Source organism: Molothrus ater, chromosome 15 (genome assembly GCF_012460135.2).
Source record: "Molothrus ater isolate BHLD 08-10-18 breed brown headed cowbird chromosome 15, BPBGC_Mater_1.1, whole genome shotgun sequence".
Classification (NCBI taxonomy): domain Eukaryota; kingdom Metazoa; phylum Chordata; class Aves; order Passeriformes; family Icteridae; genus Molothrus; species Molothrus ater.
The window spans coordinates 13,252,197-13,278,941 of NC_050492.2; the positions used below are offsets into that span (position 1 = coordinate 13,252,197).

At 43.7% G+C, this 26,745-nt stretch overlaps 2 protein-coding genes across 3 annotated transcripts; one reads left to right on the forward strand and one right to left on the reverse strand.

Annotated features, from left to right (window-relative positions):
• Positions 1-514: 514 nt before the first annotated feature.
• GEMIN5 (gem nuclear organelle associated protein 5) lies at positions 515-18,050 on the reverse strand. Of its 2 annotated transcripts, none has more exons than XM_036391778.1 (28): positions 17,857-18,050; positions 17,343-17,497; positions 16,752-16,933; positions 16,266-16,417; positions 15,921-16,049; positions 14,928-15,060; positions 14,379-14,538; positions 13,567-13,779; positions 12,808-12,893; positions 12,207-12,301; positions 11,448-11,584; positions 10,327-10,400; positions 9,759-9,940; positions 9,509-9,648; positions 8,941-9,112; positions 8,491-8,718; positions 7,895-8,008; positions 7,572-7,700; positions 7,178-7,273; positions 6,760-6,897; positions 6,273-6,420; positions 6,032-6,151; positions 4,953-5,163; positions 4,160-4,417; positions 3,370-3,532; positions 2,214-2,775; positions 1,677-1,773; positions 515-1,111 (listed from the first exon to the last, which is right to left on the reverse strand). In XM_036391778.1, exons 1-28 carry the CDS (start codon positions 18,038-18,040, stop codon positions 956-958), a joined length of 4,614 nt encoding a protein of 1,537 aa, XP_036247671.1. In that variant the 5' UTR covers positions 18,041-18,050; the 3' UTR covers positions 515-955. The 2 variants fall into 2 exon arrangements, with proteins under 2 accessions (XP_036247671.1, XP_036247670.1); XM_036391777.1 differs by having other exon boundaries at positions 15,921-16,052.
• A 29-nt stretch (positions 18,051-18,079) lies between these two features.
• MRPL22 (mitochondrial ribosomal protein L22) lies at positions 18,080-25,159 on the forward strand (the record flags this gene model as incomplete). Its single annotated transcript, XM_036391996.2, has 7 exons — positions 18,080-18,206; positions 18,711-18,756; positions 19,857-19,992; positions 21,146-21,211; positions 21,521-21,598; positions 22,442-22,511; positions 23,556-25,159. Coding segments are annotated over 7 exons (735 nt in total), but the record flags the coding sequence as incomplete, so codon positions are not given.
• Between the last annotated feature and the right edge of the window lie 1,586 nt (positions 25,160-26,745).

Genomic DNA, 26,745 nt, shown 5'->3' on the forward strand with positions numbered 1-26,745 from the left:
CACTTCCTCTGTAGATGTGTTTAATCAGTGATCTTGTTTCAGTCTAACCCCTGGCTTTCACCTGCTGCTCTTAAAGTTGTTCTGAGGCTTTACTCAGCTTGAAGCAGGAAATCTGTCAGGATTAAGTTTGCATTTTGGCTGGAAGAATCTGGAACAGCTTTTGATCTAAAAATCCATCACTCCTCGTTTTAATTCTTAAACAGTGATCTTTACTGTCCTTGAAACTTTCTCCATTCATGATGCACACTTTCCCCATCAACTTTTTTTGCTGCATTTAAAAAACCTTGCTTCTAAAAATGACTAAGACAGATGCTGTGTTCACTAAGGCTTATGCACCCTTGTGCTCTTCATAGAAGTTACTTTTTCTAACAAGACAGACAAAGCCTTTAAGTAAGCTGTAAGACTGGTCAAAATACTGCATGTTCAAGAGTGCAAAATCCAAGACTGGTTTTGGTACTTTCTAGAATAGCACCATTCTAGAGAACTTATTTCTATACATCAAATTAAATACCAATTCATGGTGATAGAAGACTTTATTTAAAGGAGAGAAAATAAACTCACAAAGCTTTTAAGAACAATACTGGCCTAAGGGTCAGTTTGCTTACAGAAACCATTGATTTTCCTGAGGGCAGCTCTTCCTCCTCTGCTGAAAGACTACACAGCTGCTCAAAACTTTCTCTTGCATATAAACTGCAAGAGCTTTCAATAGCATAGTGTCCAACAAATAAAAAAAAACTATACAAAAATCAGTTATTACAGTTCACTACTGCTTTTCAGTTTTCTAACAGTCTCCTTAAATAAGTATCAGTGGATGAGCAAAAGTGGATGTGTATAAACCTGACATTTTGTATCAGTAACAGCCACAGCCATCAAAAGAAGCCTTCACTTGAAGAAAGAGCAGCCTTAGTGTTCAGTAGCTGGAGGCAGCTCAAGGAAGACACTTTGGTCTCAAATGTCATGTCAAGAATCTCCTGCCAGCCTTTTTGTAAACACCAGCACCACTGTGTTTCCTCAGGAGAGCCAGAGCCTGTTCCTGCAGCTTAGGAGGACACTGGGATCCCAGGTGAAGGAGCACCAGGCAGCACTCCAGCACGTCAGGGAATGGGAAGACCTGCAAAAAAAGGACCACAAGGTGATGTCTACAGTTTATATTACAGAGTTCAACATAATCAGGCAGCTCTCTAAAGACACTGCATTGTAGCCTTTTCAGAACAGTCAGCCAGGAGTCAGATGCATTTTCTCTTCACATTTATCCAGGTTTGCCCTCTCTTGCTCAATCACCATGGTTACATGTTTTTGAATGTGTTATGTATACTTTCTACAGTTCCTAATCTATATAGGCTATTTTATAGTTTAAATTTTTGATTTCACTGTTTATAAATTCTTTTCATACATGAGTAGCAAGGGATTATTCTTAAAATGCATGGGATGATCCATACAGGATATCTCATTGAGTTCCCCCCACAGAAGTTTTATCCTTGGTTTCCAATTGCATGGGGAAAATAATAATTGAAAGAAAAACACCACCCTGCTGCCATGTGTCAGTTCTCTCTCAAAACTGCCACAGGATCACAAGGAATGTCACTGTTCCTTTCTGTGTGAAAGGGATTCTGTGATAATGCTGCCCTTACAGAATGACTTTTTTCAGAACTGCAATGGCTCTTCTGAAAACTTACCTTTAAATTGTCTGGGAATTCAGCTAATTTCTGCTTTGCTTTCAGAAGCTGCTTTGTGAGCTCAGGGAGTGTAACTGGTTGCTTTGCTTCATCTTTGCTGTCAAGAGAAGAGCAGGTGTCATGAGTAACTCTTTTGTTAGGTGACTGTGCAGCCTCCCTCCTGGACAAGGAGCACAGGAGAGAACTGGTTGACTGTTTTATGCTCTACCTCATTCTTGCCAAAGTCCCAAACCAATGTTCAACAAAAAACCAGAACTATTAGATCATGCTCAGCCTTTTCGTTATCCTCCCTTTTTCAAGCTACCCTGTTTATTCACTGTAACAACACCTCAGGCATCACAAAACTGCTCAGCTGCACTGAGCTTATGCATGGGGTGGTTCAGCCCAGGGGAAATGCAAGATTTCTGAGCTGTGTATTCAAGTGTTCCTGGGTGATGGGCTGGAGATTAGAGGCAGTCTAGGCAAAGCAAGGAATTTCCTGCACAAACACACAAAAAAGCAACTTTTCAACACACTCATTCCTGTGCTGAGTCTTACCAATTCATCTGGTTGCTGTCAGAGCATGGTTTGTCTGATTCAGTCTCTGAACTCTGTTCCAGGTTGCTTCCCTGGCTGTTTCCATTTGTGTTTTCCTGGAGATTGTTCCTCTGCTGCTGATGCTGGCGGATCATCTCTGCTAAAGTCTCCTGGACCTCAGCTATGTCCCTCTGGGTGTTCTGCAAGGCAGCCATCTCTTCTGAAAGGAGCACTTGGCAACCCTTCAGTGCTGACTGTCTGTCTGCCACATCAACTGAATCAGTTCTTGAGTCACTCTGTGTCTCACACTTGGAAACTTCAGTTGTACTGCAGAGGTTTTCACCCATCTCAGCTGCAGGCTGAACCATATCCTCAGGGGCTGGGTCACCTGAAACACAGCTCTTCTCAAGAGCTGTCTGCTCACTGGGACCCAACACAGCCTTCTGCAGGCCAAGGGGGTCTTTGGGTGAGTTCCACCACAGGTCATAGAGCTGTCTGTAAGCCACAAAGCCCTCCAGACTCTTGCAGGCATCCATGCTCTGAGAATTTGTGCTGTCCAGTTTGTCTCTCAGGTCATCACAGCCTAATAATGAGAAAAGGATTACAAATAGTTCATGGAACTTTCCAAAGGCAATGATCTGGTAAATGAACCAGGAAAGCCTGGAAACCCAAATCAGGGATCTACTCAGATGCTGGCAGAGCAGTGCACAAACTATGAAAGTAAAAACATCTTTGGCATCTTTGTGAACAAATTACTCTGTTCTAGATAAAATGCTCTCATCAGCTCCAGCAAACTTCCTTGGTCTCAAGCTGCAAAACACAAGAGTCACATAATCACAAGCCACAACATAAATGCACTGCATAACCTACAAAGAATAGAGGACAAGTTGAAGTATGTGTTGCTATGAAATGAACACAGCATTCCAATATCTCCCTCACAGAAGAGAATTCACTCAGTTTCCTACATCACTCCCACCAGGTGACACAGCTGAGCTTCCTTCCACAGTCAGGCATTTTCATTGCCCAGTGGCCTTTGCACTAGCCAAATTCCACAAGTTTCCACAGATATGCCTATGTCTTGCTGCTTCCAAACATTATTTTGGAACATAAATGGACACAGCTGTGCTGGTAGGAAAGAGCCCTGTCAGTGCCAGAAGAGACACAAGGAGAGACTCACCCTCAGGAAGGATGATACTGCAAATCTCCTGCATCAGAGTGAAATTCCCAGCATCAAAACTGCGAGTCACAGCCCCAAGAATACTTTTCACTGCCTCATCCCACATACCCAAGTGACAGCTCAGGGCTGCAAGGGCCAGGTCATGAGAGATATGGAAAAGCACCTAAAGGAAGCACCAGAGAGCACAGTTAACAGTTTTACTGCAAAGTGTGAACTTATGACAATTGTAGAAGAGCCCAGAAGCACATGACTTGACCAAAAGCAATTTTAGTGACAATGCAATTTACAGTCTCCTTCATGCAGGTGATAGAGCATTTCTACATCACCTGGAGCTGTAAAATCAGCCACTGTGCTTGCCTGTGTCTTAGCAAACAGATGAGAAGGGGGAGCAGTGACTCACTGTGGTCACAGAGAAGAGCTGCAGGAGCACCAGCCTATGGAGAGACCTTGCAAACTAATTTGACAACAAGCAGCCCTTCCTCCCCTAACAGAATCACTGCTGAGACTACTCAGTTCTGTCAGTCACTTCCATCCAGCACATCTCAGTGACCTCAGTGCTGATTCTAACCCCTCAGAGCTACGTCAGCTCTTACCCTGCACAGAAACAAACTGGTGCTACACAAAGCTGTCCCAGCAGCTGATCATCCCTCTCCCAGACTAAAACCCCATCCTGCAGCAGGGTGCAGACATCAGTTCCCTGGGAATGGCTGCTGCAACACCACACAGTGGCTGGGTTTACTGCCCATCCCCAAGTAAGGATTTGTGCCTGCACAGATCAAAATCCATTTACCTGCTTTGGGTGTGCGTTGCTGGTTGAAGGAGGATGCTCAATCCTGCCAAGCTGCTCCTGTGCACAGGTTGCTTTTTCAGTGGTGTCCATGCCCAGCACGTTCTGCCACACTTGTGTCACCATGTCCAGAAATGGGGCCTCTCTGTTCAGCTCCCAGCTGTGGTAACAGGGGGGCACAGGGCTCTTTCTCTCACAGGGATTCCTCTCACTGAGGCAGCTGCAGAGCAGCTCATTCAGGCAGAAAACCAGTCTCTGTCCCTTTAACAAGGAGGGAAAAAAAAAGCACTGAGCTGTTGCAACCATAAAAACAATCCCTTGCTGACCACAGCAGGTAGAGTGACTTCAGAACATCATATCTGGTAGCAGCTTCTTGGTGACAGAGCCTAAGGGAAGTCAGAAGGAAACCTCAAGCCAAGGTAGCCACCTGCTTCTCAGTCCACAAAAACATTTCAAATTTCAAATCTAAGCCTCCAGCAGCTGGACTTGCAGTTGGCTCATTTGTTCCTTTAATATAAATAGCAAATACTTCACTTCTTCCTTTTCATGATCAGTATTACAAGAATCCCACTTTTCTCTACAACCTCCCATACAACAGCAAGCACAGAGTCTACATGCCTCCTCACCATGAGCATTCCATAGGGCCATTCCAATATACTCCTAGAAAAATATTTTGAGGCAAAACCAGCCCAAAGGACCAACTGCAGACTATTAAAAAATGAGAACTGGTGCCAAGTTATGTTAATCTGTAGAGAGACAACACTGAAGAAGGTGGAAAGGAAAGGACCAGACTCACAAATAAAGTTTTATGCTGCTGAAGGACTTCCTGAGCTCCCACCCAGTTCCTGGATAACAGCAGGTCTTGGGCACATCTCAAAGACAAAGTTGCTGACAACTCCTCCTCCCCAGATATCAGAGCAAGCTCAGCAGCAGTTTTAAGAGATGCCACATCCCCCTTTTTTGACAACACTTTAACTGCATCATAGGGTGAGGAAGCTCCCAAATAACTGAAAAAGATAAGAGCAAAACAAGTTGATTGGTACTAAAATAGTTTTTAAGTTGTATTGTAACACAGTAGCACAAATATACAAATGAAGATGACCCTGGATTTTCCACAGGTTCTCAAAGCTCTCATCACTTTTTCTTATCAAAGTTTACTACAGACATATGGTGAAGAATCTGATGCAAAGCCACAAAGGGGAAGTCACACAGCCTAAAAGTGTGGACTGAAATCTCTGGTGGTCTGCATGCCACACATGGCTTGGATGAGCAGTAAAACTAAACAGATTCAGGAGACAAGGGTTATATACAGCTGTTTGTCCCTACTGCATTTCTCTGGGTTTCATTCAAATCCTTTCACAAGTGAGAGACCCAAAAAATGCCAGAACTGAAATCAGCATCAAGCAGAGGACACTACTCCAGCCAAAAGATTTCAAGAGGTGTTAGTAATTTTGGTAGTCACAGAGTTAAAACACTCCAGCTGGAGCAGGATACCCCAATGACCAGGGTATTAGCTAAGGCTTCAAGAAAATCAAGATGAACTGCTGCACTGCATGTTTCCAGTGGAAAGGTTGGAAATCTCACACAGCCTTTTTGTAGACAACCTAATCTTAGTCTTGCTAAACTCATTTTCAAAAACTTCCAGTGGAAAGAGATGGCTTTATTGCAATATGCCATTTAGACTTTCTGCTCTAAACTGCTCTCTGGAGCTCCTCTTCCCACCTACATGAGAGGAAATTTTGTGAGATCAGGCTCAGAAAGCACCTCAGACAACCAACGACCAGACCAGTTAACAGATTTCAACTGATACAAAACCAAGAACCTTCTTTGTTTGGGGCATGGAACCAATTCTGTCTTCCCCCCAGTAGCACTGACCATTTGGCAGCCATGGAATAATGGCCATCTTTCTCCAGCAGAGCTGCCCAGCTGGTGTAGAGCTCCTTCAGAACTGGATCTTCTGGTCTCAGCCTGGCCTTGGCCATTACAATTGCTTCCCTAATGCACACAAGGGAAACCAGACAGAAAAGTTAATCTGTGTGCAAAGAGTGAACCAAAATGCTCAATCTACCCCACAAAAAAAACCCAGATAAAGTGCTAAACATAAATATACAGCAACCTGTAAAAATTGTTCACTTTCAGGAGCTCAATAGCCTCATAGACTTTATGGATGGACAGGAGATGGGAGGCAGCCTTCACATATTGCTCCTGAAAACACAGCTGCTTGGCAAAGGCTTCCACTGTCCAAACCCAGGCCTGGTATCCAACTGCAAAAGAGAAGGCAACACCATTGGAGGCAGTTTTATGACTGGAAGAATTCCTGGGTGGTACCATCACTGGGTTTCTCAATATGTACCTCTCTGCCTCAGGTTAGCTTCTATTTCTTAACCATCCTAACACAAGTCAATGAAGCAGGGTAAAACTAAGGCTTGAATATTCACTGCCAGTAAAGTAACTTAAAAGCACATTTAAACCAGCAGCAAGCTGTAAGGACTGCTAATCATATCACAAAGGACTAATTCCTGAGTTTCTGTCCAGAACCACCAGAATGAGGGGACCTTTGGCAGCCAATCCCAGCAGTTCATGTGGTGCTAGAGCAAACCTACCCATGGGTGCCATGGCTACCAGCTGGTCTGTGAGCTGCCCCCTCTCAGCAGCTGCCTGGAGGACACCCTTCATGTCTCCTTTCCACAGCATGAGCTGCTGGAAGAGCTCTGCATGCCCATTCTCCAAGTGGTGCTTTCCTGTTGGAAGCAAACACATTTCCCATCAGGATGAGGGCAACAGCATCATTTGTCACAGAAAAATAGCTTGGCAAAAGGGAAATCATTCAAGCTCAAGATAAGGCAGGTTTGCATCTGAAAGATGTAAAATTATCTGGGAAAAAGATGTATATTCTTCTCACAGAGCTTCATTCTTAATCCTAGACTGTAATCCACAGGAAAGAAAACTCAAGCATTTTTCCCAATTTGTTTTCTACTTGAATATACCAGTTACAGTGGACATATTCTTTATGCCACTTACCTTCCATATCAATCATCTTGTGCAGAGAATCCCTGTCTGTGAACAGCCCCAGGTGGATGCAATCCTTGAGGTCAGGGGACACATCTTCATTAGTATCTAAACCAGATAAGAAGAATGAATATTTAGGATTTAACACAAAGCTGGGAACAGGAACGTGCTAAGTCACTGTAGCACTCAAATGCTGGCAAATAATTCTGTCTTCTACTTTCTTTCCTGTACAGTAGATTTAATAATTTGCTGGTCAACACTCAGATCTAAGTTTGATATCACACCAAGTCATTCCCTTTGATAAAGGTGATGATTTTTAAAAATGTGCTGTGGTTGAAGTCAAGTCCCTGAACACTTGATTTTGAGAGCACCTACCCTTTAAGTATTTTGAATTTTATACTGATACCTTTAGTTTTCAGGCATGCAGCCAGCCTCAAGCAGTCCTGATGCAATTCTTCTTTTGATCTGTGATCCATTAATGTGCTGAAGGGCAGAATAGAACGAGGCTTCCTCTTCTTCAGAGAGGCATCAGGAGCTGAAAAATCAGACAATTTTAGACACTGCTGCTGCAGTTCCAGCAGAACCCCTCAAATTATTCCAGAAGGACCCTTTTCTTTCTCTGGCATTAATCTGGTGTCACATTAGGAAGGGAAGCTGCAGTCAAACAAGTCCAGAATGGGGAACTCTGCCTTGGTACAGGACTGTTAAAAATCCCTGAAACATACTGACTTGATTTCTCTTTAGGTGGATCCTTTTTCACAGGAGCAGCTTTCTGGGTCACAGAAGGCTTTGGCAAGCTGAATGAAGAATAGTCACATGCAGATGAAGATGTATCCCTGGACACTGTGATTAAAGAAAAGGAAAAGCAATGAATGCACACAGAATAATTCACATATTCACATTCTGTTACATTAGTTTTGAAATAAGGCAGAAACCAAGCTTTGCTTTGCCATAGAATTTAACAGCATTTTAGGGAAAGGAAATATCAAGAAAACAGAGAACTGTCAGAAGACTAAATGAGGTGTCAAGAGACACCAGTGAAAATCCATCAGTATTATAAGATTTATCAATGCTGATCAAAAATGACATTGTTTCAAGGCAAATACAGTAACTCTGTCCATGAGGCCAGAATTTTGTTATCTAAAGACAGTTAAGTCCCAGACTAGTTCAGAAAATTATTAAAGGCATTCTAGAGCCTTTTTCCTTCAAGTGGACAATTTCAATAAAACCAAACAATGACAAAATCTGCATGAAAATAAAACCTGGTGATGCTCTGAGGGCTGAGCAGTCTGGGAAACATTGAACTAAGAGGATTTGATTATTACCAGTCACAGAGACTTTATCAGCCAGCTCTGCCTCCTGAGCTTCTTTTTCTCCTTCATGGTCTGACACTCCATTTTCCTCCAGCAGCATTTCCTTCATGCTCTCATCTCCATTCATGGCATCATTTGCATCCTGCTTGCCTGGACTCTTGCCTACAGGCTTTTTCTTCTTCTTGGCTTTGACTTTTGGCTGTATACTTCTTTTCTTCTCTAATTCTATACTCTTTTTGCCTAGGTGCAAAAGGTGCAAAATTAAAAAGTGCAAAATTGAGTGTATTAACTGCCCATATCTCAGGATCAACATTTAGTTTCCAAATAAGGACACTCAATTTAAACCCAGATACAGTTTATTCCTGAAGAGGAAGAGGCAGATTTGGAATTCAACACGACAACTCCCCAATTCTCAGCTCCAACATCACCCTCAGGGAAGCTCTTCTGTTTGAATACACTCACCCTGAGGAGGCCGTGTGTGCTCCTGCTTGGAGATGTGCCATTTGTGAACAGAGAAATCATCAGCTCCTGTGTAAACACAGTCTGGCTCCACTGGGGACCACTGCACACTCAGCAGGCGGCCCTGGTGCCCTCGGTAGTTGCAGAGTGGCTCCTCCTTCATCACATCCCACACCTGGGCAACAAGAAAGAAATGCAATTACTCAAAGTCACTTCTGCACCTAATACTCTGATTTTCTCATGATTTGCACAAGTAGGAACTTGTCTTTTGGGATTTTGCGGGGGTATTTCAAACACCAACATGCAAATAGGTTTGCACTGATACAACTGCACAACATTTTTCTTTTCTAAGGATCCAAAAATGCTAATGTGAAAACCTTAATGACAGGACTTACAAATCAATTCACAAATCACAACATAATCTGCATATGAGGTATCCAGAACCAGCAGATGGTTAGCAAAGGTAAACTTGCAGTACTTCAGTAGTTTATCTCACAAAAACAAGTTTTGCTCTTTGATCAGCTGTGGAATGGATGATTGAAATACAATTCTAAGGTGCTTTGGACAATACCTGTGCAGTGCCATCATAGCAAGCAGACACCAATCTTCCCTCGTGGTGGGGACTCCAAGAAAGACTTGTGATTTTAGCTGTGTGCCCAGCCAGAGTTCGAAAAGGCTCCGTTATTGTCAAAGGATTTTCTGAAGAGTTCTCTGAAAGAAGAAAGAAAAATTATTGAGGACAGCCAGAAAGACAAAACAGAAATAAACAAGCAAAAAAAAAAAAGATGCCAAGATTTGGAATATAATCTGCAAACTGTTACCTACAACACTCTTCAGATTATGCACATAAATGGTGGCATTGATGGAGCCTGAAGCTATCAAATAACTCAGCTCTGGCTGGGTCCCGTGCTCGTGGTGCCAACGAATGGCATTGATCAGTTTGTGATGCTGCTGGATTGTGCAGAGCAACTTCAAGTTTGGTGCCTGAAATATTTCAATTGAGCTGAAACATAAGAACAACAGTGTAAGAATTTCAGTAGCTGGTGAAAATGGGACTTTTTTGTTGTCTTGCACGAGCAGAATTGGAGCAGGTGAATTAAGAGTAACTGAGTTTGTGCTTTCTGGAGTTAACTCAAACCCTGCTTTCACTGATCACCAAAAGTGCATTTCTACCATGAGTGGATCCTTGAAATAGAATTTAATGTGATAATGACGATCCTCCATGCCAAGAGCAGCTGTAACAGCAGGGAATTCTATATTATCATTATTCAAATACATCAGCAGGGAAAGAATAGAGACAAACCAGGGCAACAAAAAGTATTTTTGCTTCATCACAGTGACTGAAGTCAAGATCAGCAGACAGCACCTGAACCCACAAGTGGGACATACCCATCCTCATTGCCAAGAGCCAGGAGTTTGCCATCTGGTTTCCAGCTGACCTCTGTCCGTGCAGGCAGCTTGTGCTGCAGAAAGAAGACACAATTATTGCCAAAACCTCTTAAATCTCTCTCACATACATTCCACAGAGCAAAGCTGGCAACTGGACAGAGCTGCAATTAGTCTGCAAAATGAAGAGTCGTGAAAGTGTCCACTGCTTTTGTAGCAGTGACATAAACCTGAGCAATTAAGATTGAAATTACTGATGCAAGAACCAATGATCGGTTTTTATTGTTGTTTAGTTCTGAGAAATATTTTGAAGTTTTGTCTGGATTCCAGTGGGACATTGATGTTTCATATCCTTACACTCCTTGGAAAGCACCAGACATTGCATGCAAATTCTTTCACACTTCAAAAGAAGCCAAAGTTTACATTTAATTATCCCTATTCATTTGAATTCAGACAAAAGCTACTTACAATTTACAACTCAGATGCCTAAATATTATCATTTCAATGCCTCTAACATTACTCTCTTAACCCCTCCAGAGTCTTAACTCAAGGAAGAAGCCAAAACCCAGCTGATACAAATCAATACCCCTGGACTGACTCCAGCTGACTTGAAAGAACAGAAGATCCAGCCCAACTTATTTCATACTTCACTTATTTCATACTTTCAACTAAGAAATGACTGATCACACTTGAAGATACTCAGTGATCACCAGCCACTCTTGCACTGGCTGCAGTATAAATGGCAACAGCCTCCTGCAAAATCATGAATGCTTTTAATGAAAAACTTGTTTTGCCACACACAGTTTTAAACCCAAACCCTACCCCCCATTTATCTTTCCCAAGTAAATCACAGTGTAGAAGACTAAGCAACTGATGCCAGAAAAAGATGTGCCATCTTGACACCAGGAGAAAAAAATACCAGCCACCCTCTTCAGACACAAATATATAAACTCTTTAAATAGTTGGAGTCAGTGTCACTGACCTTCATCCCTGGAGACTGAGGGGTTCAAATTTTTTGCTACAGATACATCGAAAAGGCAAAATCAGAAACTTAGAACTACAAGGCCATGGAAACTCTGATGTGATTACTATGAATCCATAAAACCCCTCAAATTCATACTCACTTTGATTGAATTGGTGTCTCTGATGACTCTGTTGATGTCATTTGCTTCTCCATTAAGCTTCCAGGGATTGTGTTGAAAAACAATTCCTTCTCCAGCACAACTATATAAAGTTACAGAGGGCTGTTCGCTTTCTTCTCCTATCCAACAGAGAAAAAGAGCTAATTACACCCTGTTCTTCATCACTCTTCACAGAACTAATCTCTCCCACTATAAATCAAAGCATTATTTCAAAAAGCAATATAGATCCTTCAATTGCCTGTGGTCCAGCAGCAGGAAATTCTCACAAGTACAACCCTCTAAAAGGAGCTCTCATTTCTACCAACAGATCATTCATAGCACCAAAAACAATAAAATTCCCTTTAAATTTTGGTCCTTAAAAGAAAAAAAAAAATCCAAGTTGTGTAAAAAGGGCTAAAGCTCAAAAGGCAGAAACTCTGGAACCTGTATTTGGTTTGATGCAATTGCTGCAGGAAGCCTGTGAAGTTCCTGGCCTGGAACAGCCTGAAGCAAGCCCAGAGGTGTGGGGCACTACTCAAACCTATTTGCTGGAGGTACCAGAATTCACAAACGACCAGAGTTTGTAGCCTTGCTGTTAAAACTGTTAAAATTCCTCAAACAGAACACATTCTTAGCTGCTCCAAAGGATTGCCACCAAGCAAATGGGGCTCCTCTCCTAAGAAGGGAGGGAATAGCAGCTTCCTGGCATCTGGGTGCTCTGCATGGACATTCTGCTTTGTCACACGGTGCTGGAAGACTCACCAGAAATCAGAGGAGGAGTGGGAGGACCCCAGGCTAATGTGTACACTGTCTTCTTGTGGTAAGTGCTGGAGATCTGAGGTGGCTTGTTCTTAGCGCTGGGCAGGGAGATAAGGAAGCAGGGGGAATCAGATTTCAGCAAATGGAAATTAAAAGAAGATAAAATCAAAGCAACATACTTGAGAAACCAGGTGCTTTAACATTCTAAAGCCATGGCTCAACCAAGCTTTCTTTAACATCTCCTGTAGGACACTACTAGAATTGTAACATAATTACAAAACAGGAAGGTCCTGGTGACCTTCCCCTCCCTGCTGCTCTTCCTTCCCTGAAAATGCCTTTCTGGGTAAAGTCTTCCTGCAGTGATGTCCTCCCACAGGTGATCTCTGGTCATGCCATTTCAAGTTTTCCTTAAAGCAAGTTCACCTTAGAAGCTCACAGACATGATGCAAATGAAAAATGTACTGAAAATCCACCTGTTTGACTAATTTGCATTTAATCTTACTCATCTAACAGCAAAGGTATCCCTCAGGAAAGACCACACCAGCCCTGAGTGTTAACACACCAGCAGATCTGACACTAATGAATTTGAAAGCTACTTTTTCACCTGCTGGACAAGGTGTCAAATATGCCAACTTTTCCATCATCTGTTCCAAAAGCCAAGGAGCCTTCCTTAGTTGGATGCCAGGATAACTGCAAGAAAAATATAAAGAGACACAAAATGACCTAAGTTACAAACTCTTTATTGCTAAATAACAAACAAAAGGAAAATGCTGAAACTGATGAGCAAGGACCTTATACACACCCTTCCAACCACAGCCTCTTGATTTGACCACTCTGCTCTGAGTATCAAAGGTTTTCCCCCTTCCAGATGGGATAAGATGCAAGGGAGTAAAATCATTAAAATGCTATTTGATAGCTGCATTACAAAACAGAAAGAGCTGCCAACTATTTTGCCAGGCAGTAGCTTTTGACCAACCAGTGGTTAAACCCCAAGGGAAGACACCTCTGTTGGTTGTATTGGCTTTTTGTATCTGTCAAACTTCCTAGCAGAGTAAGGGCAACCATGGGTGAAGCAAGGTAGGAGGATAAAAGTGAAAAAGTAACATAACAGCCAGCTGGACTTCAGCTTATTTCCACTAGATATAAATGCAAGCTTCTAGGATTGTAAATAGGTCTAAAAACTTCTTGCCAGATTCTAAAATGTATTGTACACAGAAAGAATTGAGTATAAAATGAACAACATGGCTTTATGTCATTTTAGATGGGACAAACCTTCAGAGGGCAAGAGAAAGAAAAATATACTTGAAAAAAATTGAGTGAAAAGGATAAGGGGGCGGGGGGGGGAAAGGAATCCAACACTTACTGCTGTAACCTTGGACTTTATGCTTTGCCAGAAGGTTTTAACATCATAAGTGTTGTTGATGGACAGGGTATTCCAGACTCGGATCATGCTGTCCCCGACCCCGATGGCGAGGCAGCCCGTGTCCACGGGGGAGAAGGCAAGGCTGTAGACAAACCCCCCAAGGGAGGGCATGGTCCAGCTGCAATCCAGAGTGGACAGATCCCAGCATTTCACCTGAAGAATATTTGAGGGACAAGGAATGGTTAAATACAGAGTGATTGACAGGACAAGGGAAAACAAAGCAGAAGTGAAATGAAGAATCAAAGGCTTGGCAGGATGTGATCTGCACCCATGGATTCCATGTCACAGACAGGGCTACAGGAGCTGCAAGACTGGAATGGACATAATGAATATATTTTACTAAGTTTCTCTCCAAGTTTCAATATAGGAGACACTCTGCTGCCTGTAAAAGACCAAAGATTGAAAAAAAGACCTATAAAAAATAGATGCATTAGTTTCTACAATTAAATGATTTTAAGAAGGAAAACCAGGCTTTTAAAAAGTGAAATATAGAGGAAAACACCTTTCATTAAATGCTTACTATTCAAGTCCAGAATGTCATAAGCATTCACTCCACCATGGTAAGAGACCGAGCTTATAAACTAACAGAAACAAACAAAACCTGTGCTCAGAACAAATGGTAGGAAGTGATGCTATAAAATGCTAAAATAAACCCATTTCAAGAGAAAAACCGTGGCCCCAGAAGGGTTTGTCTCACTCAGTCAAAGTGCATTGTAGAAGCATTCCTATGCTAATTTTTAAATGATTCTTACATCTCTGTCCATTGAAATGGAAAAAAGGAGCTCTCTGTCTTGGTGCTTCACAGAGCTGAGATTGAACACAATTCGGGAGTGGTTTTGTCCTTCTGAAGATCCCAGAAGAGTCCACTTGCGTTTGCCAGGCTGGGTCAAATTCCAAAGGAGCAGTTCTCCTCTGCAAAATTGAAATTTATTTAAATTTTTCACTTCAGAAAAACAACACAGGTCTATACAGACTATATGACAAATATACTGCAAGTCTACAGGAGTAATAGATTCTGCAGACACCTGTAAAAAGCCACACACCCAAACTCCACCTGAAAACTTCCATTTCGTCCCAGTAGATGGGCAAAACCACAATTAGTGCTATTAGCAGTCAATACTCAGATTATTGGACAAATTATGGGACAAACAGTGACTTTCTCAAAGTCTGAACTCTAACTCTTGGCCTGTTTTCTCCTGTAACACTGGAAAGGAGGGAAGAAGGGGGGGGGTCTTTTCTACTCAGCACTTCCTTCAGCAGGAACAAAAGGCTCTGCAGCTGCTGCTGGGTGTCCCACTTACCCAAAGGCACTGGACAGGATGTCTGAGGGGTGGCCAGCAGGCCAGTGCACCGTCAGCCAGATGCGCTCCTTGACCGCCGGGTCCACGGCCCCTCCTCTCCTCTTGGTGGGTGGCAGCTTCAGAGTCATCACACCTGCAGGACCAGGAGCCATCACTGCACCTCACCCAAGCAAATTCTCAGTGTCTTAGGGTGGAAATGCAAGAATTGTGCACTCTGCATCAATTGTGCATCAAATGCACTCATGTGGCTGAGTGCGTATTCTATCACCATCTGTTAGAGGTGGGACAGTTATCCTCTGTTAACTGGGCAGTTTTCTTTATCTCTTCCACACCCAATCCTCCCTCTGGGAAATATCTTCTGTTAATGGGCCACTGAGTGTCCCTGCATGGCTGATAAAATTCCATCATCCCACTGGGAGGAGCTCTGCCCAGGGGGAGGAGCCAAGCATTCCTACCTGGACAGAATCTGAGGTTTGGAAGATCACTGCCTGCCTTTCCCACAGGATTCCGAGGAAGACCAGGCCCATCTCCACCACCCCTGGACCTTCAGAACAAAACTCCCCCCTTGTACAGGATCACTGCTCCAAAAGAATCACACCTGTCACTGCAGGAGGGCTGCAGCCACCATTTAATGGGACTGTGCCACCACCCTGACCCACAGGGTATCAGGTCCTATTCTGACCCTGTCAGTGTTGTTTGGTATTACTGCATTTTTATTTTTTTCCTATCAAAGAGCTGTTATTCCTACTCCCATATCTTTGCCTGAGAGCCCCATAATTTCAAAATTATAATTCGGAGGGAGGGGCTTTGCATTTTCTGTTTCAAGCGAGGCTCCTGCCTTCCTTAGAGGACACCTGTCTTTTCAAACCTAGACAAACAGGGCAGTCCTGTGATTCTGCAGCTTTAATTACATTCCCCATGCTTTCAGCACACAAAGGCAATCTGCAATTCAGGAGTTATTCCACACCTTGTTATTGTTTATCTCTTACTTACTCCTGCCTCTGGTACAGCTCCATATTCGTATGGTTTGATCCTTGCTTCCAGAGGCCAGGTAACAACCTTTCCTTGTGGCTGTGTCCTGTGTCAGCTCCCCATTTGGAACCTTGCCCTCTTCTGAAGGAGCTGCTGAACACCATTGAAGTCATGTTATTATGCTTTAAAAATCAAAGCTTCATAAAAAATGAGCTGAAAATTATACTGATTTGTATCAGAACAGATTTTGTTGAACTTATCAGTTGCTTAGCTAATTACTAACCTTCTGTAAAAAATTCAGACCTCTAGAAGGACATTTACATGAACTAAAAATTACTCCACAAGTTGTTAATCATGTTCACCTACCCTGGAGCTCATCCTGCCAAGCAGGTAACCTTTCCTCCCCAGGCACAGGGCACCAGGCCAGACCATGGATTTCATCCTCGTGGCCTCTCAGCCGGTGCACGACTTCTCTCTTCCTGCTGATATCAATTATCACCACCATGCCATCCTTGTAGCTGAAAGCAGAGATTTAAATTAATGAAGGGATTCTTGGATGCTTGTGGAATAATATCCAAGGTGATTTACAAGCTCTTTCCAGGGTTACTATCACCCTATTACAGAGAAGCCAGGCTGGACCATTACACTTTTACAGATTTCTTTGCTTTTGCAGGTTTATCAAATCTAAATGTTATTTCTAATTTGTTTACTCCAAAACTAAAAGAACAGCCACCAAGATCTCTCAGAATTTATGTTTCAACCATGTAGCAAAACCACACAATTAAATTCTTGCAGAAGAAGAGTGGAAAACAAAACATAAGGAAAACAAAACATTAAATAATGAGCATTTACCCAATGGCCACCAGGTTTTCATGATGAGGAGAACAGGTGAGGCAGAACACTGTCCTGGGCTCTGGGAAGAACTGCTGGCTGTCATTTCTGTTGTGCCAGTAACAAACAATGACACCTTTCTCATCACCAGTCACAATCAGATCTTTCACAAGAGGGGACCAGTGCAGTGCTGAGATGGGATTCTGAAGAAAGAGCATTGGAGAGGTTTAGAGCTGTTTTACTGCCACCTAACACGGAGTAACAGGCAGGAAATCATCTGAGAGCAGCACTGTGGTTTGTCCTTGGGTGCCCCAGTTCTTTCAGGCTTTAAAAGATGGATGGAGCTGCTAATGGGCACTCCTGAGCCGCACTAACTCTTTAAATACACATTTATTCTATCCTGTGGCCACAACAATTTGCTGAGATCATTTTAGACGAGCTGGGTGAAGCAGCAGCTCATTACGGTGACGAACAGCGCTGCGCACAAAGAGCGCCCGGGGGCACAAACAGGATTAACCACAACGGGTCTGAAATTCACTTTTGGGCTAAGCAGCCTCGCCTGCTTTGTGTGTGAGCCCTGAAACACCCGCGAGTCCCTGTCCCGTGTCCCACCTGGTGCAGGCTGTACTCCAGCACCGGCGACAGCGTCCCGCTGTCCCAGATTTTGACGCTTCCATCATCCGAGCTGCTGGCGCAGAGTCCGCCGTGCCCGGGGCAGTGGCAGAAGGCGAACGCGGAGATCCGGTCCGTGTGCCCGATCAGCTCCCCTGCCGCGACAGCGAGCGACCGTCACGGCAGCCCGGAGCCCCCCGAGCCCTGCCAGGACCGCCCGGAGCCCCCCGAGCCCTCCCAGGGCCGCCCGGAGCCCCCCGAGCCCTGCCAGGACCGCCCGGAGCCCCCCGAACCCTCCCAGGACCGCCCGGAACCCCCCAAGCCCTCCCAGGGCCGCCCGGAGCCCCCCGAGCCCTCCCAGGACCGCCCGGAGCCCCCGAGCCCCCCGCAACCCCCGTGCCCTGCCGGGGCTCCCGGTGCGGGGAGACCCCGCAGCCCCTGCACGGTGCGAGGTCAGGGAAGGCTGTGCCAGTCCCACCCCGCAGCCCCCGCACAGGGAAGGCTGTGCCGGTACCGTAAAACGTGGGCGCGGCGGCGGCGACATCCAGCAGGCAGACGCGGTGCCTCGCCGCGAAGCCGAAGAGGCGGCCGTCACTGCTGACATCGCTGCAGCGGCTGCTGTACCAGTTGGGGGAGGCGGGCAGCGCCCGCACCCCCATCCCCGTTCCTGTCCCTATCGCCGCTCCCGTCTCCGCCATCGCCCCGGGTCCCCCCGCGCCGCCCCACGTGCTGCGGGCGTTGCCGCCGAGCGCCGCGCACTCCGCCGCAAAGTGTCGCAAACCGCGCCCCTGCCCGTGCGCCCGCCCGGGGCGCTGCCGCAAAGCGCGGCCGGGAAGATGGCGGCGCGCTGGGCGCTGAGCGCGGGTGAGGCTGAGGGGACGCGGCGCTGCTTTGGGAGGGGCTCGCTGGAGAGGAGGACACCGGGTTAATCGCAGGGACGGAGCAGCTCTCGTGTGAGGAAAGGCTGGGAGAATTGGGGTTGGTCAGCCTGGAGAAGAGAGGCCTCGGGGTGACAAGTTGTATCCTTCCAGTGTCGGAAGGGAGCGTCCAGGAGTGATGGAGTGAGAGTGTTTGCAAGCCGAGTGACAGGATGAGGGGGCTTCAAACTGGCAGCGAGTATGTTTAGATTAGGTATTATGAAGAAATTCTTCCCTGTGAGGGTGGTGAGGCCCTAGCACAGTTACTCAGGGAAGCTGTGACTGCACCTGGATCCCTGGAAGTGTCCAAGGCTGGGCTGGATGGGGCTAGGAGCAGCCTGGGACAGTGGAAGGTGTCCTGGCCATGGCGAGGGTCCCTTCCAACCCAAACCATGCTGTGATTTTACCATTCTGTTCATGCCTCCCTCACTTTCCCTTCCCCTCCCTTCAGGTGCTGCCTGGGCACGGGGTCTCCTCAGCTGGGCACGGCCAGAGAGGTGAGTCTGGCCCTGTCACCCCTGCCCCGGGCAGTGGGACAGGCATTGCCCTCTTGGGCACCTGGGGCTGGGCTCTGGGCTGCCCTGGCTTGGCCATCTCACCCACCCTGGAGCTGTGGACACAGCTCACTCTCTGCCCCTGTGGTGTCTTTCTGTGTATTCAGAGCTTGTGCCATGATAGAGGTGTCCCTCCCCAGTCACTGCTGTCCTTACTTGCTGAAGTTTCCCCTCATTCTGGAGGAATCCCACAGTTGTGCTGTAGGAGCACTGGAACTGCCAGCTGTGCCCCTGCAAATACCTGCAAAAATATTCCATGGCATTGAAATATGTGTGTTATGCTGATTTCCTGCTCACATATTATTGTGAGCAGTGGTGTACAATGCCTCTTTGGCTGTTTGCTGTTGTTTTTAAGATGCTTTGCACAGGTTGGCCACACACACAAAGACATTCAAGGCTCAGGGAAACTCACAGTATTTGGTCTTGAACTTATCTGTTTCTTGTAGTCACCAGTGGCTGCCCACTGCTGCTTTAACCAGCTTGGTTTTTCAGAATCTGAGCTGAGCAAACTGCCTGAAAATTGATTTTATTGCTGTCAGCTGTCTGGGTTTTAGATTGACTTGATTGTGTTTTGGGACTGGTTTAGAACACCTCTCTTTTCAAATTTCCCAATGTTTATAAGCCTTTAATGCTCTGAGATACTCAGCCCCTTGAAAAGCTAGAAAATTTCACTGCTAAATGTGTTGTTGGTAAAAGAAATAAATATAGAAAGTACCTTGGTAAAGGTACAAATGGTTTGTGTGAGTCCTGAACCCCACAAGAGCATCAGAACAGAGGTGGCTGTGACTTTGTGTGACAGTCTGAGGACACTTCATGTGGAATCCCATGCCAACATTCATGGTTTGCTTTAAGAAGCTTGAGTCTTGCTGAGTTAAAAAGCCCTTTCAGCATAAACTACAAAGGATTCAATAGTTTGGTTTTTTGAGTGTACAAATGTGCTGGTTCTCTTTTTTGAGACAGCAAGTTCACAATTTTCCAGATAAACTGGGCAAGGACAAAGCACTCTTGTGTTCAGCAGCTGAGGCTGAGGTCTTGTCTTGCAGGTGGCTGCCATCTGGGAGCCTTTTTCCTCTGTCCTGCATCCACACCAGCACATCCCTGCAGAAGATTGGGAAGTGGGAGAAGAAGAACAGGATTGTTTACCCTCCCCAGCTGCCTGGAGAGCCTCGCAGACCAGCTGTAAGGATGCACCTGAGCATGTCCTAACCTGAGAATGTTTAGCAATTTCTGAACAGGTTGTCACTGTCTGCACAGGGTGACTGCACAAGGCATTAGTTTGAAAGCTTGTTTGCTCATTTTTTAGGATTTTATTCAGTTTTTGGCTGTATTGTAGAAGTTGGTATCACTTGGAATTCTTTCCATCTCTAAATTATATTGGAGCCTTGAGTTACTGGGGGCTGCTCACTTACTCAGTGTGTGGTTCAAGCTGCAAGGGGCCCATCCTCTGTTTGTAGAAGTTTCTGAACTACAAGGAGGTAGAAGTTATACTGTCAAGAGCTGATATTCTGTAATTCCATTGTTCTTATTTTTCTTCATTAGGAGTTGATGTATTGTGGCTTCTGTTAGACACCCAGCTCAGCAAAGTAAAAGTATTTACATCTGAAAAGAAATGGGGTTTTTTAGGCATGTATTCTGTGGGCCATGAGCATTTATTGATTGCTTTTGTGAACACTTTTTCATTGTGGCCTAGCACACAGAAATCCCTGCTGTGGGCTGTGCTGACTGGTGCAGTGTGTGTGAAAATGCAGCTATTGACAGACTTGTTTATTAAATCAGTGTTTTCCCTGTTTATCAAGAGTTCCATCTCTTTCAAATTTGTATTGATGTTAGATTCTACCAGCTGGTGCTGGTCCCTGTTAGCAGTAATGTAAAATGGGTCTGTGGAGGCAGCTCTTTGTGCCAAACTTGAAACCCTCTTCACTTCTCCAGGGCTAATTAAGTTCATTCTGGTGATATTGTTTATTTGCTCTCCCAGTAAGTGGAGTTGACAGCAGGGTAATATTTTTAAGGCTGAATGGGCATGTCAATCTTTGCTTCTAAAGTGGGGAGAATGAGAGGAAAAGATGGTGATAAACCTTCTGATTATCCTTCTCAGGGCCTTCTGCTTATAAACTGTCATTAGATTAAATTTAAATTTCCTGTGTGCCAGCATCTTTTTTTAGTGCTTTCAGTTTCAAATGTCAAAGCTATGTGCTCTTCTCATAGTAGGCAGAGACATTCTTATTTTATTCCTAGTAAGAACATAGATTGTGGAGCAGACATGGATGCTCCATTCCTGTTTTCACAGCAAAATTACTCATCCTTTAACTTCTTTTTTTTTTTTTGCCCCTAGGAAATATATCACTGTCGGAGAGAAATAAAATACAGCAAAGATAAGATGTGGTATCTGGCAAAACTGGTAAGCAAAGAGTACTTTGTACTGTACTTGAGAGAATGCAAAATTTAATTGCTCTATTTGTCTTAAGAGCCTCATTTAATCACAGTTTAATCAGCATATTTATAGCAGAGTCCTGGGGGTGAGCATGGATCTGGAGAGGAATGCCTTTAGTTTGGTTTAGCTGTAAGGTATTACATTGAAGAAATGGTAATTAAGGAAATGACAATATTTTTGTTTTTATCATAGCAGTATAATTTAAATGTTGTCTTCTGAATAAGAGAAAGGAAATACTTGTAAATGCAGAAGTTAATTTGAACACTTTGATTGCAGATAAAAGGAATGTCCATTGATCAGGCTCTTGCTCAGCTGGAATTCAGTGACAAAAAGGGAGCAAAGGTGATCAAAGAGGTAAATATCAGTATTCTTTAACACTCATGCTTTCCAGAAAACTTTAAAATCAATACCTGTCACCAGAAGTTTGGAGGTATTTCTGCTTCTGTGGGTTTTTGTGTTTCAAGTAAGCCTGTTGGGAGCACATTCTAACAACATATTTTTGTTACAGTCATGTAATGTTGTGACTTATGAATATGTTGGGGTCACTTTTGCTGGCTGTTCTAACTCGGCATGGTGATAAATTCCATGTGGGTGTGCTCTCCAGCAGTGCTTGGTGTTAAGTTCATGGTGAAAGGTGCAGAATCCTGGTCACTAATGGCTGCTACATCTGTGTGCTCTGGTTCTTAAACTGTAAGAGATGAGGGACATTATTGAGGAGAGGACTGAGTTCTGTAAAGGCACAAAAGCTCTGAATACACTGTGGTAGTTTGGGTTCTCAAATTACTCATTTTCTTGGCTAAAGTGTTGACTTCTAGTATAATTATGGCAAAGAAATGTCCTGTATTAGCTGAAAAGATTGAATGGACCAAGTTCATTTTGCCTACCTTGGAATTTATTTCTAGCCAGACGTCTAATTACACAAAGGTCTGTGGAGGGAAGGCTGACAAATGCTGGTGGAAACCATCTTTTCCACTCCCTCTCCTCCCCAAAAATGTAATAAAATTGTCCTGAGGCTTTTTCATTCTATGCAAGGAACATCCTTATGTAAAAGATGCTTGTCTTTTAGCAGTTTTTATCTTTATAAAATACTTTTTCTATAACTGACTTAAACTTGCATTTTCTTTCATGTTATCTAGAGATAAGAAATAGCATTGCTTAAATTCCTCAGTATTTCAATTTCTTTACCTTTTGTTACAGGTTCTGTTAGAAGCACAGGAAATGGCAGTAAGAAAGCACAATGTGGAATTCAAATCAAACTTACACATAGGTACATTTTTTTTAATTTAGTGCATTAGAAAAATGTCATCCTACTCTATCCTACCCTGTGAAACTGTGTTATATTTAATAAGATTTTGATGCTTGAAATCACCAGAAGTGAATAGAGGACAGTTCCTGCTAAACTTAACTTTACCAAAACATGAAAGGCACATGTTTGCAGCATTTTTAAGATGGATATATCCATCTGAGAATGGAATTTCTGCAAGCAGTTTCTAGTTTTTAATGTTGCCAGTCAGAGATGCTGGAAGCTTTGTCTGGGGCTGGTACAATTTGATTTGCAGAATCAAAGTTAAACTTCCAGACACAGTATAAAAGTAAAGGGGTAATGACAGTAAACTTCTTAATAAAAAGACTTGTATGTAGATGTTTGCAGGATAATAACTAAAGTGCTTTTTAGCCTAGAAAATGTTAGTGAAATGTTTGCTCTTAGGTGTTTTGAGGCCCATAGAAAAAATTCCCATTTGTCTCATAGGGGATAAATTTTACTCAACTGACCTCATAAGCTTAAAGTCACCTGGACTGTAGAGAGATTTGATTAGAATTCTTTGGAGACTTCCAGGCCTCTGCCACAAGAAGGCTGAGCTGTAGTGCAGGACTGGATGTGCAGATAATGAAAATGCCTGTGATGAATGCAATAAAGGCAGAAAGGAGGGAAAATGAAGTCTGTAAGACTTCACAGGAATTCATGAGACAAACTACTGAAAGGCAGTGAAATGAATACCACCTCCAGAAGAGCTGTATAATCTAGTAAGTGCTCAGTGTGACTTGTCCTTCAGCACATATTTATCTTTGTGTGCCTGCTTTCTAAATTCCCCTTTTTGGTGCTCCTGAAGAGCGTTAATGCAGCTCACAGGTTCCTCTGTAGCAGCGATCTGCTAAATGTAACAGAAGAGAGATGGAGGGGAGAATCCCAAGTAGAATTAACTTCCTAGAAGCAGCCATGAGAAATCCCCTGGCAAGAGAGGTGTTTTATTGCAGCTGCAGCAGCTTGTGCTCGACTGAGCCATCTTCTCTCCCTGTCCTGTTTCCTCAGCGGAGTCGCAGACGGGCAGGGGCCGTTACGTGAAGCGCCTGCGGTGCCACGGCAAGGGCATGTTTGGCATGATGAAAATCAGCAGGTGCCACTACTTTGTGAAGCTGGTGGAAGGTCCTCCTCCTCCCCCAGAGCCACCAAGGACTGGCTTTGACCAAGCAAAGGAATACGTGCAGCAGCTGAGAAACAGAACCCTGGTTCACACACTGTGACACACTTCAGTGGCTGTATAGGTGTCTCATGTTGAGCAATTGTGTAAAGGAATAATTAAAGGCATGGTTTAGTTATATCTTTGGTGCTGCTGGATGATGTGAGAAAAATCATGGGTTTTTCCTTATTTGTCAAGGTAAGGGTATGGAAAAATCTTGGAGCAGCAGATGTTACTTGTTCTCAGTTACTTGGACCACAGCATTCAAGCTCGACTTTGGACTGTCAAATCTAAAACATATGGTGCTGTTATACAGCTTGGTGTCTCTGCTATGTATGGTGAGGCTTCTGCTGAAAAACTGTGTGCTTGACAGTCATGCTGCAAGATCAAACCTCAAACTAAAATTTGACATCTTAAAGTAGTTACAACATTGGAAGTAAACAAGTAACAGTGGACAAAACTAAGTAACAATAATATCTCAGAATATCAGACATTAATTTTTGGCTTATCTGGGCTGTGACAGCCTTCATTGTGTGTCTTGGGAATTGTGTCTGGGAGAGGGAAATAAAAAAATCCTTGGAAGTTCAGGCTCTGGCAGTCAGTAGGTGGCAGTATTTAGTTTGTCAGAGAGGAAGTGGCAGTGAAAACTTCCAGAATGGTCAAACTCTTTTGGATTTTGCCCGTGGCATTAATAATCTGATACAGGCATGGAGTTCAGGCTGTTCTCTCTGGAAATTCATTGTGGGTAATAGGCAAAATATGGAGAAAAGCTTTTTTTTGGTGCATAATTCTGCATTGTCTGGAAACAAATTGCTTTTGTAACATGGAGAAAAGTGAAACACTCCATGGATTTTGTATGGAATGGCTTGTTGCATATACAAATCAGGCTTTCAGATCTCTGATAACAATCCCATTTTTATCATTACTTCTTTGAAGAGAAGAGGACTGAGATTGATAGGGGGAATCTCATTTCACTCAAGTCAAATTTTCACATCAAGATGGTCACAATTGATGACCATCAGCATAAAAACAGAATGAGCAGCTGCTTGTACATGTAAATGTCTGATATTTAGACCTTTCTTTTCCATTCTGGTAACACTGGAGTGGGAGATAGCTTGCTTACCTCATTTGGCTCTTTTTACTGCAACAACTCATGGTAGCTTTTCTTACATGTGTTTACTTTGATCAGTATTGGCTGATGGGAAAGGCAAAGTTCCTGTAAGGAAACAATTTTTTTTATTGTCTTGACAAAGGCTGGTACAGAGTGATTTCTTTTGGCTACCAAAGAAAGGGTTTCATGATGTTTAGAAGCACATTGAGAGCTCAGTACCTTTAATGGGGGCCTATTTGCAATCTGGAACTCTGCAGTGCTCTTTCAAACACATTTCTTGCTGTAAAGCCACGATTTAGTAACTTGCCTGAAAGGTGTGTTCTGATAAAACTCTCTATCTCTGCAGTCCCTGATGTGTGTTTGAAGAACTGTTTCTGTTGTACTGTGATAAACAGCTGTGCTGGGCTCTGCCAGCTGCCCTTACACTCCTCTGTCACAGTGAATCTCTTACAAGTTGTGGCAAATTTGAATTTTTTATAATCTTTTGGGGGATCACTGATCTGGGAGAAGACTAAAGAATTGCAAAATAATCCAAGTTTAATAAGCATTCATATATATTACACCTAGACACATGTAAATATCTAAAACCTGGCTTCTAGGTATTTTATTCCAGTACCTATTTCTTCTGCATGCTGTAGGTTTTGCTTCAGATCCTTTCTGGACCTCCAGAGAAGGCTGTATCCTTAGAGATATCATTACTTTGGTTATGAATCCACAGACAGAGAGAGAAGTGAGAAGATTTATTTTCCAGCTCCTTTATGATTTTCTGGTGGCCCTGAAAGTCCTTTGAACAAACAGATCTGGGCTTTAAAATTTTTTCAGTTAAAAAGCAAGGTTGTTGCTTCTTGTGTTCTTCCTCAAGACAGTAAGTGGGAAAACTCATTTTTGGCATGTTTTTAGTATTCTTCTGTGCCTTGGTAGCATTTTCTGCTGTCTTAAACATGCATAACCCAGAGCTGATATTTATGGTGCAGGCTAAGGAAGCTCCACAGCTGTGTCTGTGCCAGGAGTGGTGGGAGATGGGGTGAGGTGAGGAGCTGCCTTGGTCCCTGCCTTTCCCTGGTAGGTGCTGAGAATGTCTGGAGTGGTTTCTGTGGTAGATCCATCAGAATGCTGGGAACTGAACCTTTTCCAGTTCAGTAAGTTGTAGTGACACAGCCTTATACTGACAAGTACTACATATAATTGTATATTTATAAATTTTAGAGGTTTGATTCTACTATGCTTTCATGGTAATTACAGTACATCTGCACCTCAGTTAGGTGTTTGCTACAGATTCAGACACAAAATTCCATGCTAACTGCAATAAGCCTTTAGCAGATCATTTATTATAAAGGAATGTTTTAAAATGAACTGTCACCAGAAGGGATGAGGAGGCAGTGAGGCCTCAACTTGGTGCTGATTTCATGAGAAACATCTGGGGGCACTGTAAACTCACCATGGTGGGTGTTTGTGCTGCTGGTACAGAAACAGCAGAAGGAGCAAGTACAGGAGAAGGTGTGAGGCTTCAGGGAAATCTGAAGAGAGCAATGTGAGATTTAACTGAGGAGAAACTTGTAAACCTGCTGTTGGGCTTGTTCATAAACATTTTGAAGTATCCAGTGAGAAGGTAGAAGTACTTTAGTCAGGCAGCCTGATATCTTTATGGATGTGTGTGGTTGTTTGTTTTTTCCTTTTTAAGACTTCTGGGCAGTTGTTAATGAGGTGGTTCATCAAAGGTAGAGTAAGAAAGGCTCATGATTGTAGTTATAAAATGATCATCATCCTTTTTAAACATGGAAGATAAATGAGAGTGTGAGAGTCAGTGACTGGACAGTTGGGCACTGCTGGTTCTGGCCAGGTGTGTGCTGGGAGCTGCTGTGGTGAGCTGGGTTGCATTAGGGCTCAGCTGGTACCTGGGCAGTGACAGGTGAGTTCAGTGACACAGGTGA